The 15,640-nt window shown below is 35.2% G+C and overlaps 2 protein-coding genes and 1 long non-coding RNA gene across 4 annotated transcripts; all 3 read right to left on the bottom strand.

Moving 5' to 3' along the window:
- On the bottom strand, nt 1-1,097 carry LOC112190686. Of its 2 annotated transcripts, XM_040513668.1 has the most exons (3): nt 871-1,097; nt 627-679; nt 1-200 (listed from the first exon to the last, which is right to left on the bottom strand). In XM_040513668.1, exons 1-3 carry the CDS (start codon nt 1,079-1,081, stop codon nt 135-137), a joined length of 330 nt encoding a protein of 109 aa, XP_040369602.1. In that variant the 5' UTR covers nt 1,082-1,097; the 3' UTR covers nt 1-134. The 2 variants fall into 2 exon arrangements, with proteins under 2 accessions (XP_040369602.1, XP_024185922.1); XM_024330154.2 differs by lacking the exon at nt 1-200 and having other exon boundaries at nt 326-679.
- Nucleotides 1,098-5,802: 4,705 nt separating this feature from the next.
- Nucleotides 5,803-6,589, bottom strand: LOC121051820. The gene is made up of 2 exons (XR_005807116.1): nt 6,560-6,589; nt 5,803-6,121 (listed from the first exon to the last, which is right to left on the bottom strand). It is a non-coding gene; the product is annotated as an uncharacterized LOC121051820 (long non-coding RNA).
- A 5,941-nt stretch (nt 6,590-12,530) lies between these two features.
- Nucleotides 12,531-13,468, bottom strand: LOC112188185 (secretory carrier-associated membrane protein 5-like). Its single transcript, XM_040513427.1, has 4 exons — nt 13,457-13,468; nt 13,250-13,366; nt 13,101-13,163; nt 12,531-12,653 (listed from the first exon to the last, which is right to left on the bottom strand). The coding sequence occupies exons 1-4, from the start codon at nt 13,466-13,468 to the stop codon at nt 12,555-12,557; spliced, it is 291 nt and encodes a 96-aa protein (XP_040369361.1). The 3' UTR covers nt 12,531-12,554.
- Between the last annotated feature and the right edge of the window lie 2,172 nt (nt 13,469-15,640).

The raw sequence follows: 15,640 nt of genomic DNA on the forward strand, positions 1-15,640 counted from the left end.
TTTACATAACCAGCACTGATTTGTGACATGGCAAAGAAGCACCCGAACTAATTGCTCAAACTATTGGAGCTGAGATAGAAAAGAAATTGGATTCAAATACTACCTTGTAAAAACCCCATTACTCGTTTGTGACATCAACTAAAATACCATGCAGAAAACCTACTTGTTGAACAACTCAACCCTGTATTCCATCTCCTTCTCTGCCATTCCAAAATTTTGCACACAATTATTTAAAAAGCATGAGTTCCAGGACAACAACTCAATAGCAAAAGAGTACCAATCCATCTCTGAGAGTAAAATAAACCATGTTGTCGCCTACTAAACTCTTAGGAAATACCTTTGTTTCCTTAAGATCAAACACTCATCACTGACCAATTAGACAATATGCCAAAATTGATTGCATCCAAATTGACAGAAAACAAAGGTTCCAAATACCCACTCAGAATTTCAATAACAAAATTCCAAAACTTTCCCAAAGATCCAATTTTTGGCACACCTGAATTCCTTTTCACATTCAAACATGTGCAAAGGAAAATCAATGAAGAAAAGGGTATGCACCCGTTCCTTTTCTCATTATTAATTACGTATTCATAATTGATTATAAGTATACAGATAAGATGTATTACAGTTTTTTGAGAATCGACACACATTTTTCGCGCCCTTGGACATGATGGCATAGCTGAAAAGAAAATTAACAAAAATTAGCATACTTGATGAGCCGAAACGAAGGAAAAAAAAACTATTAATACCAATGTAGATAACTTATTATGAACCAAGTAATTCATTAGATTCTTTATCTAAAATATTGAAATTAATTTTTCATATATAACAAAACTGTAAATATTGCTAACGAATGCATATAATAATTACCAGCGGTATCAGGTACAGCATCTTTAACACCAACAACAGTAGATGAAATTGAATGCTCAACCATAGTGGAATCACCAGCTCTTTGCTTTTGTCTTTTCCTCCTCATATTCGAGAAATTCTCTTGACTACTTTGTGAAACGCTGAGTTCATCTTCACTTCTCTTTTCACCCAAAACAATATATTGTTTATTTCTTCCATGTCGAACAACCATTTCTGTACATAAATGATTAACTAATCATAAATCATTCACAAATATTTTATAATATGACAATTAATTTTTGGAGAACTACTATTTCTTAGGCGAAATGTGATGCGCTAAAAGCAAGCGCATAATTTAACCCTGAAATGTCGTTAGTAATATAAGTAAGTAGGGATCGTTCTATTCCGGGGATTGAGGGTACTCCTGTCATTGTCAAACAATTAAACAATTAAAATTAAAACAAAGTATAATATTCACAAATATATTCACAACTATAAACATTATTTACGAAAAAAGGGGGGATTCTGTTTTTGGATTATAGAAAATAAAACTAAGTTAACAAAATAATTAAAATGCAAAAACATAAAAATACAAATGGAGTGAGAGAACAAAGATAAAAAACCGAAACATATGATTAAAATTAATTCAAACCCTAATATTGTTCATCTAAGTTATCAGAGAGGAGTTGATCATGTGAAACGTTAAAAGCAAACAATTTCCCATATTTTACTTTTCAATGCTAATTAATCTAAGTGAAAGCACAAAGACTAATCCTATCAAACATGCATTCAAGCCCTAGAAAGCTAGTCAATCATAACATTTTCAACGCAATAAACATAGAGAAAGGCTATCAACTCAAGTGTACAACTTAGTATGGAAAAGTCCACCTAATTGCAATCCTCGTTAATTAAATTCGATCTTTGTCCAAAACCTTTACTACTTTGGTTCAAGTTTACACAAAACCAAAAGTCGATTTCATGTTCTTAAACCTAGCAACAATTATGCATAAACCCTATAAGTGTCGACCCAAATAAGATTAATACACAAAGGATATCTATAATGCAAATTTAATTAAACAAACCCACATAAGCAACTCTCGAAGAACAATAATATGAATCTGAAAATTCTCAATTAATCATAAAAATTCCAGAAATTAATATTTGTTCAAACACATGTGTCAACTAGTTCATAACCAACGAAATTCAAAGAAAAGGTTACAAAGGAGAATCGGATTACACCGTGGATGAAGATGGGATGGATGATAAACATTGTGGGCTCTTGAATCTCGAAAGCAAGCTTCAAGGTGGAGGATGGATGATGATGCTCACGGCTTCTCTTCTTCTTCCTTTGGCCTTACTTGAACTCGTGGAGATGACTAGAGGATGGATGGGAAAATGGAAGGGAAATAGAGAGACAAAGAAGATGAAATGGATGAAGGAATTTGTGTTATGGATTCAGAAATTGGTGATTGAGAGTGAGAGGAGAAGGTGTTTAAATAGGGAAGAAAAAGAAGAGTGAAATGATGAGATGAAGAAAAATAATGAAAGTGGAGTATGAGAGTGGTTTGTAAAATATGTAAAAGATGAGATAATGATGAAAGCAAAGCATGAAGGTGAAGAAATGTGGAAGTGATGATGATCTTTTAGAGTAGAAAAAATGTATCCAAGGAAAAAGAAATGCTTTCTTCATATGGGTGGGAAACATGAATATGTGGTGTTGAGCTGTTTTCAGGTCAGTTTCTGCCCCTTTATTCCTTCAATTATTTCTCCATCAAAACTTCATATTGGGCCTCTGATTTCTTCATATCAAATGTTCCTCTATGAGTGTAGATCATCCTGACAAATTTTCAGAGCTTCAATCCATGTGGTTGGGCCGAAAATGCTGCTGGACCTCTTACAGGTCCAGTTTTTCGGTTTTGCTTCTGTAGAAAATTGGGTTGATTGTTTGAAGACCTTCCACTCATATTTTGCTCTGGCACTCTTCATAAGAAATGATCCTTTGGGTGTCTAGAATGGATCTGGAAGGTTTCAGCTCATTTGAAGTTCATTTGGTCAGGCGGCCGCTCCTTCTTCTTTGCTTGGCTTGGTTTCTCCTAGCCGGAGTAGGAATATATGTAAAATTGATCTTTTAGTACATTTCCATTTTCATCTACTCCAATGTACCTTCATCTTTGCTCCCCTTGGTGTTCGCAAGCTCCTCTTTCCATTTATGAGTTCATTTCCACTTTTTAGCTCGGAGGTCCTGAAAATAGAAACTAATAAGAAAAATAGAAACTTTCCTAAACTGAAAAATGGCAACTTTCCTAAACTGAAAATGGAAACTTACTAAAAATGATATATAGAAACTACAAAAATATAAACTTTCTACAAATAGGAACTTTCCCAATCAAAGAATGAAAACTTTCCTAAACAGGGTTTTAATAAGGAAATAACGCAAGAAATGTAGGGAAAAGCAAGTAAAACGTCGCATTAAAATGCTCCTATCAAATTCCCCCACACTTAGCTTTTGCTAGTCCCTTAGCAAAATCACACTAAGACACACACTAAGACTCAACGAAAATTAAAGACTCTACAAAAACAATGACTCTATTGCCCTTTAACTTTTTTTCTCAGAAATGTCCTACTTTCACAACATCAAGATTAGCACTCAACCAAGAATCAATATGTAGATATTCAAGAGTTAATTAAAACATATAATCCACACATACACAAGTAGGACTTGGTTGTGACAATGGTGATGGTTTCTGTTAAGCATGCTTCGAACAAGTATGATTCATATCCTCACGTGGTATATCCACTCTTTCTTCTCTCAGAATTCAAGACAATGCTTAAAAGCTTATAATCACTCAATTATATGTGAGAGAAAATATTTTGAGGCAATCAAATAGCTCACATATATAAGAAACGAAAAGCACTTTGTGAATATAATTTTTTGAAAAGATCTCATGAAGGATATCAACTACTTGCACGGATGGACCCAAGCCATAGGTTCAACTCTTGTAACTCATCTCCACATCAAGGGCTGTCCCATCTTAAGGATCAAGAAAGTATTCTTAAAGGTTGTAATGGGGCCAAGGCTCACGGTTTTAAGAAATGAAGTGTAAGGATTTATCAAAGTGTCCTAAAAACCTAGCTGAGCACATGTAGATGTAGAGACCTCAAGAAATCCACCAAGGCATTGCAAAAACGTCACTTTCCCTAGAGGTAACATAAAAGGGCCTAATGTCTTCATGTTGGGCCAAATCTTCATTGTAAACTTCCCTAGAACTATAGTGGAATGGACAAAGGCCAAATTTTTCTGTAGTGGGCCTTCAATTCAAAGTAAACTCCAAAATCACTAAGTACGGGGGACTAAAATCCATAAACATTTTTCTTTCTTTTCTTTTCTAGCCGTACACAAATTTTTTTTTCTTTTCTTTTCATTTTTCACGGCTTTCACATATTTTTTTCTTTATGGACAAGTCTACCCCCACACTTGAACTTTCACCTCTTCTCAATTTTCATCCTTAGCACCAAACCCACGTAGTATGTCTCAAAAGATAGCTCCACTGAGTTCTTAGAACAAAGGGTAGGGTTGTAACTATACTAAGCTTCATGGTTAAGGGTTTTAAGGGTGATGAATGAAAAGGCTTAATGTAGGCTCAAAGGGGCTTATCTAGGGGGGTCCCACGACGGGCACAAATAGGGACACAAGTTTATATGGCAATGGTGGTAATTCCTAGGGTGCCTCTATCCTTTCCAGAATCAGGGCCATGTATTGATATAACGTTTCAACAAGCACAAGAGTGAATTCTAGCATTCTCTAGTCCATTAAACTTAATCTATGGCAAGCAATCAATCAAGATGAAAGAATAATGAGATCATCAAAACATCGCCAAGAAATTAAGAATATGTTTTTCATTTATCACTCCAAGAAAAAGGGACATGGCTCAAATATCTCACATGGGCTTTTATGAATCAAAACTCATCCTAACATGCTCATATTCTGTACCAAGGTTACGAAATCCATATCTACTACACATGCATGTATTTTTCATATATCTCAATTAACCAAAGAATACCATTTTAAAAATCATCTCAATTTTGTGATCCTCTTTTAATCATGATTTCAGAGATATAGAATCATCCTAGACAGTTGAAAGGGCATTCTAAGACTCAAAAACAAAAACAAAAGTAACCAAAATTTTTTTAAATTTTTGACATTTTTCGATTTTTGTTGTATTTTTTCAATATATATGACTCAAGATAAAAGTGTAAATCCCTTCCCCCACACTTAAATATTGCATTGTCCTCAATGTATTCAAGAATAAGCATGCAATGAAACACTTAAGCATATAGTAATGAAATTTACGAAAATAATACTAAGTACAAATAAGTAAAAACGAAAAATAAAAGATAAGGATAAAGAAAGCAAATCTGATTTGCATGGCACTACACCAATTTTTCACTGTCGTCTGATTATATACTTTGCTGTTGTCTATCTCAATGCCGTCTGATACATGGATCAGACAATACCAAAAAACTGTCGTCTGATATAGTTTACTACAACATCGACTACCATGTTGTCTGTTGTCTGAACACCAAGAAAAACAACAGCGGCTTATATACTTACTGTTGTCTGAATGCTGTGCTAGACAATAGGGGCTTATATGCTTGCTGTTGTCTGAAGGCTGTGCCAGACAACAGGGGCTTATATGCTTGCTGTTGTCTGAAGGCTTAATCAGACAATATGTACTTGCAAATCTCATTGTCCATCCATTACTGATACTATAGATTTCTCCAAAAAACTGTTGTTAGTTGTTTTGCTGGACAATGACTTTCTCGTTCTTTTAGTCCTTATAGTATTATAGTTAGATGACTCATACAACAGTTTTTGTTAGGCATTTTGTGATGATCAATTATTGGACAATAGTTTTTAGTTGGATTGCACGATCTGATAGACATTCAAAATGACATCACATCCAAAACACATTCATTTATGTTAAAATCAGATACATTCATCCATATATCCAACAAAGTCATTACATCAACAGAACTAGTTTTCTAACAAAATTTAGTAAAATGTTGAAACCAACCAAGTCTTGAAGAACACACTTTGTGATGACAATGAAGATGCCAGCAGAAGTTGCATCAACAACAGCCTTTACTTTCGCTGTCACTCCCCTATGCCTTGATGCCTCTCCTGTATGCAATTGCTGCTACAATACTTCAAGGGCATCATGAATAGCATGGTTTTACTATAAGCTCGGTTGTACTATAAGTTCAAGGCTTCCTATATAAAATAAAACCAACAGATTTCAGTACTCAAATTCTCGTATGTAATTAGCAAGGAACTCTCTAAATATGTAGACAGAAGTCTTCAGAGACTTTTAGTCAGAACCGGGTGTTCCTCCTCTATTATAGTGCCCTCTTGTACTATAGTCCTGTGGGGTATTCTTGCATTGAAGGCTGAGTCTATGTATCATATTACAACTTCTCTCCAATTTGAAATAAAATCATTATTATAAAGTCATTTGGATAATATACAGATAGGACTCTAGCATACCCTTAAACTCTTGAAATAAATTTCCAGAAAAATTGTTAAATCTGTTTGATTATCAAAGTAATATATCAAGACTTGGTTATAATTGGAGTTCCAAGAATTAATCAACCATTTGAGAATCGACAATCTTTCCCAACAGAAATCAGAATATGAGAATAAGGGACTTACAAGTCAGTAGTCCCTGGACAAGCTTAGCATTCCACTCCAACATATCACTGTGAGCCAGAAGCAATCTCTTTTTACTCTGCATAAAACCTACAACTTCAGTATCTCAATTACAGCAGAAATGAGCCTCACATACAAAATATCACCTATGAGACTAAAACATTGCTGGGCTCATCATTTCGAACATCATTTTTCTGCATAAGAGAACCAGCTAGACAAAATATCGAACATCTGGTGTGCATAAAAGTAACTTGTAAACTAACACACAATTATCTGTAAACATACAAAGGAATTGAGTCCATGCAGCAGACAAGGATATACCAATGTTGTAAAAGAAGACCATACTGAGAAAGATCGAACCTTTGATTAAGGGAAGTCTGATCGATTCACTTCTCAAATTCCAATCAGTTTCATTTCCACAAGAGACTTCAGCCTATATGACAAGAAAATCCATGTAATGGAAACTAGATGTCAAACCTTGTAATATTTTTAGAGTTGGACAACAGGAAATTGCAATTGCAAGCACTTGTACAATAGATAATATAGGATTGTTTAAATAAAAAGATAAATAAACTTATTATATAGGACTACTTACAATGTTAATATCAGATTACCTAATAGCTCAAGTAAGAGCGTCCTGAATTAGTCAAAAAGCTAGACAAGGTGGATATGATTGATTGACAGATTTATATCACCAGAAAGCATGGTTGCATTGAATCTTGTAATATACAACATTTGCAATTGATATGTTAATTACATGCCAGAAAAGGTGGATATGTTGATTACAGATTGACAGACTATGTTCAGGCGTAGCTTAACAGAACAGAGGACTGATAGGAGAATAAAATGTGACGTTTATAATGTTTAAACCCTATATTTTGCTAAGTTATTTCCTTTATCTTGATCAATTTAACTTAGTTAGTGTTTTTACAGGTAAAATGGAGATCTACTCATACTAGGAGACCTGTGGAAGACATGTGGAAGCATCTAAGAAGTCTGATGAAGATAATTACCGAATTGAACACAAATTGTGCTTTAAAAATCAAATCCATTACAGATTCGGAAAACTGCCACTGCAGATCAGTCAACTTAAACGGAGTGTCAAAAATCGTTTAGAGCTCAGAAAATTATGATCTTTATATGAATGGAAAGCTACGGATGTCTAGTTTCCAGAACTTTTTACAGCTCGTCGATAGCTATTTTCTAGAAGAAGTTATGACCGTTTTAGTGCACTGAGGTCAAGTCTGCCGGAAATCTGTTTTGTGTCAAAAGAGTTCTAACTCAATTTTGTTTCTTCATCATCTATCTTAGTTTGTTTTCAAACTTGAGTACCATTTGGACAGAACATTTAGACTGTTATAGTATAAATATATTATAGTATAAATATCTACATCTTGTAATAAGTACTTGAGTGTATAGATAAGTACTTGAGTGTGTAAATATAGGTATGAAGACTTGTGTGGCATAAACTATATGGGGAAGCAACAAGCATGGCAGCTCTCATAATTTCAGCAACCATGTGGAGCTGCAGCTATGATCATTGAAGCCACTATAATGGACTTCTTACCATTACATTCACACTACAATGTATTCCTATAAATACCCTCTTTTGTGAGAATAAAAAGGGACCTTCCTTCATCAATTTTCCATCTTCTTCCTCTTTCTATTTTCTTACCATAGCAGTTTTCATATCTTCAAGGAGCTTAGCTGTGCCATCCACCCTCCTAACTGTGATCACCACCTTGTATCGCCACCTTAGAGCTGCTTTGGATCTTTGGGACGTAATCAAGGGTTGTTCATTCCACCATTATCATCATATCTTCACGGTTTTGTGTAATTGTAGATAGAGAATTCTGTTTTTATTTTCTTTGTAAACTGAAATTATGAGTTCATAATCTTATTTTTGGAACAATTTTGATGCTCTTTTCAAAGTAATATTAGTTTATGTGTTCTTGATTTTTGTGTGTTTCATCTATATGAAAAGATAATCTGATTTTGTTTTAAAGAAAACGTTTACATGTTTTTGGTTCTTCGGTTCGAAACATAGAGTGATTGCATGTAATTGGAGCTAGCAATTAGGTTTATGCTTTGTAATCCTAATTCAAATGAGTAGTAAAGGCTTAGGACATAAGTCGAAATCAGATTGTTTATGCATTGAATTGACATGCTTTGTGTACATGGATTTGCATAATTATTAACCAAACTTTCACATGAACTTAATGATTTGAAACTTGAGTTTGCATGATTGCTTTGATTGTGTGAAACTTGTTTTCAAAATATATTGGTTAGGTGCTTTGCTTGATCAATTGTGTAGAGGGAAGTAAAATAAGAGACATTGTTTGCTTTTAACTTTGTTTCTTGGTTGATAACTTTTCATGGTATTAGTAAAGGATTAAGGATGCATGTAACAAATTGATCTTGAATTGTAGTGGATGAATTGTTACCAAAAGTTTATGTTCATGTTTCCATTCATCTTCAACTTTTTGTTTTATTTTTGTTTTCCAAAATTTTCATTCCAAAACTCCCCAAAACCTTTATTTGATTTCGTGATATGTGTTCTTGTATATAAATTTGTGTTTTTAGCTTTTCGTACTTGTAAATATTTCAAATATAATTTGAAAATACCTTAAAAGAACTCGTGAACTTTGTTTAAGTTTTTAGGATGTTAGTTTCAGTTAATGTGTGTTTTTCTAGTTAGTTTTGTGTTAGAATTAGTTTTTATTTAGATTTTGTGTTTGTGTTATATTTATTTGTATTTACTTATATTCCTGTTCTTTGTTTTATTTTTGTAAATAATACTTCTTATTGTTTAATTTCTTTATTTGTTTACACAATTACATGTGTACCCTCAATCCCCGGATAGAACGATCCCTATTTACCATATACTAACGATGACATTTTAAAGGGTTAAATTGCGTGCTTCTTTGAGCGCGTCAAGGACCATATATTTACCTTCAAGTAGGCTTCAACGATTGAGATGGTCTATTTGCAAACACCAATTACCGAGCTCCCTGCTGGCTGCTTATTGTTAACATACAGATTGCAGAGAAAGCTTCCTTTAAACTAGATTGTAAAATTAGAGTAGTGATCTATAAACTAGATTATTGTCACGCCCCTGATTTTTACAACAATAAAAATCGATATATATAATCTCATAATTATACATGCGTGAATATTCAGTCATCAATACAAATACCTGGAACATCTTTCCCTTAAAACAAGTACTTACTGATACACTGAATCATCCAAGATAACATACACTCGCTCCACAGAGTTATATATTATACAAATTTATGAATTTAATTGTCATCACAATAAAACGTAAATGCTCCTCAGAGCTTACTGCATAGCGGAAGTCATATATTGGCAAAGCCAACAAAAATTGCTTCCTACCCGTTCTGCTGCCAACAAGCTCCTTCAGCTTCAGCCACGATTTTCCTGACCTGCAGGATTAGCCCCTACACCATTTACAATGGTGCACCGGGGTTGCCAAACAACAAACCCGGTAAGCTTCTTCAAGCTCGTATGAGTAACTCATGAACATCAATCAACAACTCACATCAATCTACTTAAGGAAACATGCAGCCATGAATCCTTCTAACGCTTCATATCCTTTCCATAGAAAGGACAACATGAGTCACCACTATGACCATGCTTTATTTGCTAACTTAACCATCAAGTAGCAATTCAAGTCTCATCTAGACAATTAAAGAAGAATGCCATATGAACTCTCCTTTAAGCCGCGAACCTATGAGTCTCAAGCAACCTCGACTGTTACTCCCATAAGCTATCATGACAGATAAACTAGAACCCTATTGAAATTGTAATCACTCGTCCTAACCAGAACGTGATTACCTATTTCCTGCCTTGATCACCATCTGTGATCTATCACCATCTGTGATCTGTCACCATCTGAGACATATGATTTCAGACTTCGTCTAGTCAGGAAATCAACATCAAGGTCGCCATCTGCAACCTGTCACCATCTGTGACCTATAATCATTAGACCCCATCTGGTCTCAGCTCAACCATTGATCACCATCTGTGACTCATGATCTTCAGACCCCATCTGGTCATGAAGTCAAACATCAAGGTTACCATCTGCAACCTGTTACTATCTATGATCTATCACCATCTGTGACGTAAGATCTTCTTAGACCCTATCTGGTCTTAAGGTCAACGTTAAGTAAGTCGCATCTGACCTAAAAACGTTACAAGCACCTAGCTTCGGCTTTCCTAATCCTTGCTCACCATCTGTGACCCTTGGTACAAAGACTAATACATCTAAAATGAGTCACGCTTGACTCAAAATATAACATTAATGCTCAATACTTTTCAAACAATAGAAACATCTTTTCTATAATATCATTTCCTGAAAAGTCGCATTTAACAATAATATGAACACCATCATGCATATTATTATTCATCACAATCATTCACAAGGATGTATATATTTCATCTAAATATATATATGTAGTCATTCGCTCAGGAATGCCTACTAATACCAACTATAGTTTGCAGTTAAAATAATTAACGCCAAAACAATAATGGTACTTCTGTTCATAAAGGTCCTTGTGAGATTTACTCACCTCGAACTCCTGCTGCGTCTTCAATACAGAACCGAACCAAAACTATCACCAACCACTCGTCTGAATACTTCGTCAAGTACCTAATCACATATGGTTCCAACTTAGTAATGATTCACATTTGATTTAAGTTCGAAACCCTTGTTTTTGAACTAAAATCCCCAAAGTGGTGCCAATCGAGGAAAAACCACATCCGAGACCACCCAAAGTCTTCGGAATACGTCCACGATCGATGTGACCAAACCACAAGTCGATCGGACGCTCGTATCTTCACGGATTGAATAAATTCACCGATATGAAACAGCAAAAATCATAACAAATCCATACGAATTCCAAAATTTTCATATTATATATCGAAACGCTCGTATCGACGAGTAGAAGACATATAATACCATAAACAGTTCCTTAAGTGGCCGGAACGCCGCCGGAACGCCACCACAGACGGTGGTGCACCGCCGCCGGCCAAAAACTCAAAATCTCACAAAACTCCCAACATCAAAAAGCTTCATCTAAGCATGCTTGTGAACTTTCATAACTGGATTGAAGTCAGAAAACAAGCTTAAGGGATCGAAAACTACCTCACAAGCCGTGAATAGTAATCCCAACTGAGTTGATCGAATTTTCACGTGAATCGATCCAAACAACCACCAAGGATCGATCGGCGATGCAGTTCTTAGCTCAACCAAGAAAACTGGAAGCCTTGCCGACGTCGGAATAAGGATCGCCGGCCGGGTCCGATTTCTTCAATCTGGGCCGCCTTGAACTGCCACAGAGACTGAGAATCGTCGTAAGAGACGACCACAGAGACGACCGGAGCAAGGAGGCGAGTCGTTCTGGGCTGGTTTCACCGGAAGAGGTCGCCGGAGCTGCGAGTTCCGACCGGGTCGGAATGCTGGGTCCGGGTCGGGTCAGTCGAAGAATTTCGACTCTGAGGGCGCGGACGAGAGAGAAGAGAGAGAGGATAAAAAACTTCCGGAAACGGAAATGAGGAATAATGAAAAAAAAACTGATTTTTCCTTTATATACCAAAATGGAAACTTCTTTCCATAGCCATAACTTCCTCATACGAACTCCGATTTACGCGTTCCACATGTCCACGAACTCGTATCGACGCGCTCTACAACTTTCGTGAAGGAAATTTTCCGAGAATCCCAACATATAAAAATTCAAACTTCACACGACCCCTAAACTGTGAAATTCAATTATTTATACGTACGAAAATCATTCCACTCCATATAAAATCTACGAATAAAGCATTATAACAATTATTCGTATAACTAGTCCATTATTAATTACCAAAATTACATAATGAAAATCCAGGTCATCACAATTATGCTCAGATAATTAATTCTAAAGTAAAGATTCATTCAGAATTTGCATTTGGCGATCGATACCTGGGCATTTGAACATATTCATTTAACCCCAAACAATGAGAAGACTACTGATATTTCAGCAAAATAAAGGCAAGGCATAATACCTCGTGCTGCAGCATCCTCTTTCCGTTTTACAATCTACATGAAGCACCAAAAAAAAAAATGAATGTTGAAATTTGTATTGTATGGACCAATAAAGAATTATAATACAAATTTACAGGAACATTTGATGCCATTTTTTTTTTGTAGGAAAGGTAAAGTAAGAAAAAGATCAACAAGAGACAAAAAAATCTGCTCTACGAATGCTCAAGTAAATATCTCAGAAATCATTCCCAGAAAATTTAGTCCTCGCAAGATACTCCTATTCATCTGTAACTAGAGTCACCGAAAAAAAAAATGCATAATGGCAAACATCAGTGCTCTACATCCTTTATGTTCAGGATAGTTATGAAAATTTTCAGTCACTTTATAAAAAAATATATAAATAAATAAAAATTTGATAAACAGGTTGACAAACATCAGTGCTCTATAGCTGAGTATTAAATTTCCATGCAATCAGACTTTAGAATTTCTTTCAAGTCATACCTCTTCACACTTTCTCAGTTCAGCTTCTTTAGCTTGGAGTTCCCTCTCCCTCTTTTTCAAATCCTAAATCAAATAATAACAACTAAAATTAGAAAAACACTATGCCAAATACAAGTAATCTAATTAACAGCCTCTAAATTCAAACTCACCCCACTTCCATCAATAGGTATATCAACGGTTTCACCAATACCATAATTGAAACCAGCACGTTCTGGAGGCAGAGGTGATAGTCTGGAGTTCTTGGCAAGAGCAATGCTTCCATGATTCTGGTCAATATAAATGCATTAGAGCTCAAACATGTATAGTTTCTATGTTTATACATACAAAAACCAACAGCTTTCTCCGTGCCTAATGACTTCACAGTCCATGCTACGACTCACCAAAATCGATCTAACAACCAAAGAAAGAAGCACGTACGAAAACTGAAATATTCAGAAAACTATCTTCCAATGAATGTTGTAACATTTCCCATTAACAGAGGCCAAAACAGATGCAAATATGCAATTCAATCAATCAATCGATTCAATTCTCATTCACAGAGGCCAAAACAAATGCAATTCAATTATTAATTAATCAATTGATTCAATTCCCATCCAAAATAGATACAGAGGCCAAATATTGATATTTCAAAACAGATACAGTAAGCAAAGTCGTCCAAAACAGCTCGAACCCAGCAAATTAATCGAACCCAGAAACACCACAGCCCAAAATCAAAAACTTAAGAATGAGAAACTTAATCGAACCTAGCAACTTAACAAGAGATTCAAGAAATTCGAACCCAGAAATTGAGCTTGAAGAATCACCGAAGTTGAACCCAGAAATCGAACACAAATTTCTCCAAGCTTGAGTCACCGAGCTTCACAGAATCACAACTAGAGGAAGAGTCGAAGAGAGCAAACCAAGAGTGAAGAGTTCGAGCCTTCGACTGAAAAGTGTAAACCCAAAAATTGTGAGATTGTGAGAATCATGATTCATGAGAGAGGCAGCAAATCAACTAAGAGCCGATTTTTAGAACCTTTATCGTGAAGGGGGTCGGAGGCGTCTAGGGACAGAAGCTAGGTTGGAGGTTTGGGGGAGAGACGATGGCGACGACGTTGCTGAGAGGATGAGAGGGTCTCGGTGGGAAGAGATGCATAACAAGAGAGAGAGAGAGGTCAACTGAAAAATAGAGGCGGGCCGAGCAAAATTGCAGTGCGAATATGTGTGGGAAGAAAAAGCGGGAAGTTTAACTTTCAACCAAAAAATTAGGCGGGCTGAGCAAACTATATATTGAACCCTAAAACTCAGACAACATCAATTTCAGTACATTGTCTGAAACAAAGTCACACAATAGACAACTAAAAAACTGTTGTGTGAATCAAAACAATCAGACGACATATTTTTCAACCATTGTATTAAGAGTAATTGCACAACAGAAAAGTAATAACTGTTGTGTGATTAAAAACAATCAGACAACATCTTTTATCCACCATTGTGTTAATCAACCTTGGACAACATCACATAATAACTGTTGTCTGAATGAATTAATTCAGACAACATCAAAAAAATCAACCATTGTCTGAAATGCTATTGCACAAGAGCAAAAAAAAAACTGTTGTTGGATTCAAAAACTTAGACGACAGAATATTTTTTGCTGTCGTCTGATTAATTCAGACGACAATTAAAATGTTTGCTGTCGTCTGATATGTGTTGTCTGATTCCGAAATTGGTGTAGTGTGGGTTGCCTCCCAAGTAGCGCTTAGTTTTAACGTCTTCTCAGCCTAGACGTGGTTTCCTCTTGTCCTCAATTGGTGGAACCTTCAAAGCCTCCCTTTGGGTTTGGAATTGTATTGCTTGGAAGCTTACCACTCTCATGGAACTTGGTCATGAAGTCCACCACTTGTCCCATTTGCTTCTTGAGCTCTGCAATGTCCTTGGTACGGTTCTGTTGTCCTTGAAGCAAAGTCCTACGGAGATGCAGACATGGCTTAGTATAGTGTATAATTTTTTTTTTTAATTTTATATATATATATTTTTTAATTTTTTAAATTTTTTTTGTAAATAGCTGAATTTAAAAAGACTGAATAAATGCAGTTTATTTATTTATTTATTTATTTTATTTTTTATAAAGGACTCAAAAATAAAAGACAAAAATATATATAGGACTCAAAATGAAAGACAAAAATATAAATCCCTTCCCCCACACTTAAATATTGCATTATCCTCAATGTAATCAATTAAAAGCATGCAATGAAATAAGTAAGCATAAATAGAAGACATTTACGAAAACAAATCCTAAAATAAAAACAATAGAGAAAAAATGAAAAATAAAAAGAAATAGGGAAAGAGAAAGCAAATCTGATTATATTCTGAATTGGGTTGCCTCCCAAGTAGTGCTTGTATTTTACGTCTTGCAGCCAGACGGTACCTACATTAAATAAAGTTAGTAACTATAATTAACAAAGAAATACAAAATAAAAACAAGTATAACTATTAATTACAAACTACAAGTATAATTAACAAGTATATTGTACATAAGACACAAGTTAAGTATACAAGTG

This window comes from Rosa chinensis, chromosome 2 (assembly GCF_002994745.2).
Source record: "Rosa chinensis cultivar Old Blush chromosome 2, RchiOBHm-V2, whole genome shotgun sequence".
Taxonomy (NCBI): domain Eukaryota; kingdom Viridiplantae; phylum Streptophyta; class Magnoliopsida; order Rosales; family Rosaceae; genus Rosa; species Rosa chinensis.

Excerpts from the sequence above, each read along its gene's own strand:
- LOC112190686 (XM_024330154.2), bottom strand. The coding sequence starts at position 1,081 with ATGGTTGTTCGACATGGAAGAAATAAACAATATATTGTTTTGGGTGAA. Across the intron at positions 680-870 it reads TGCTGTACCTGATACCGCTG|CTATGCCATCATGTCCAAGG; the intron begins GTAATTATTATA and ends TTTTCTTTTCAG.
- LOC112188185 (XM_040513427.1), bottom strand. Across the intron at positions 13,164-13,249 it reads TACCTATTGATGGAAGTGGG|GATTTGAAAAAGAGGGAGAG; the intron begins GTGAGTTTGAAT and ends TATTTGATTTAG. Across the intron at positions 12,654-13,100 it reads AACTGAGAAAGTGTGAAGAG|ATTGTAAAACGGAAAGAGGA; the intron begins GTATGACTTGAA and ends TGCTTCATGTAG.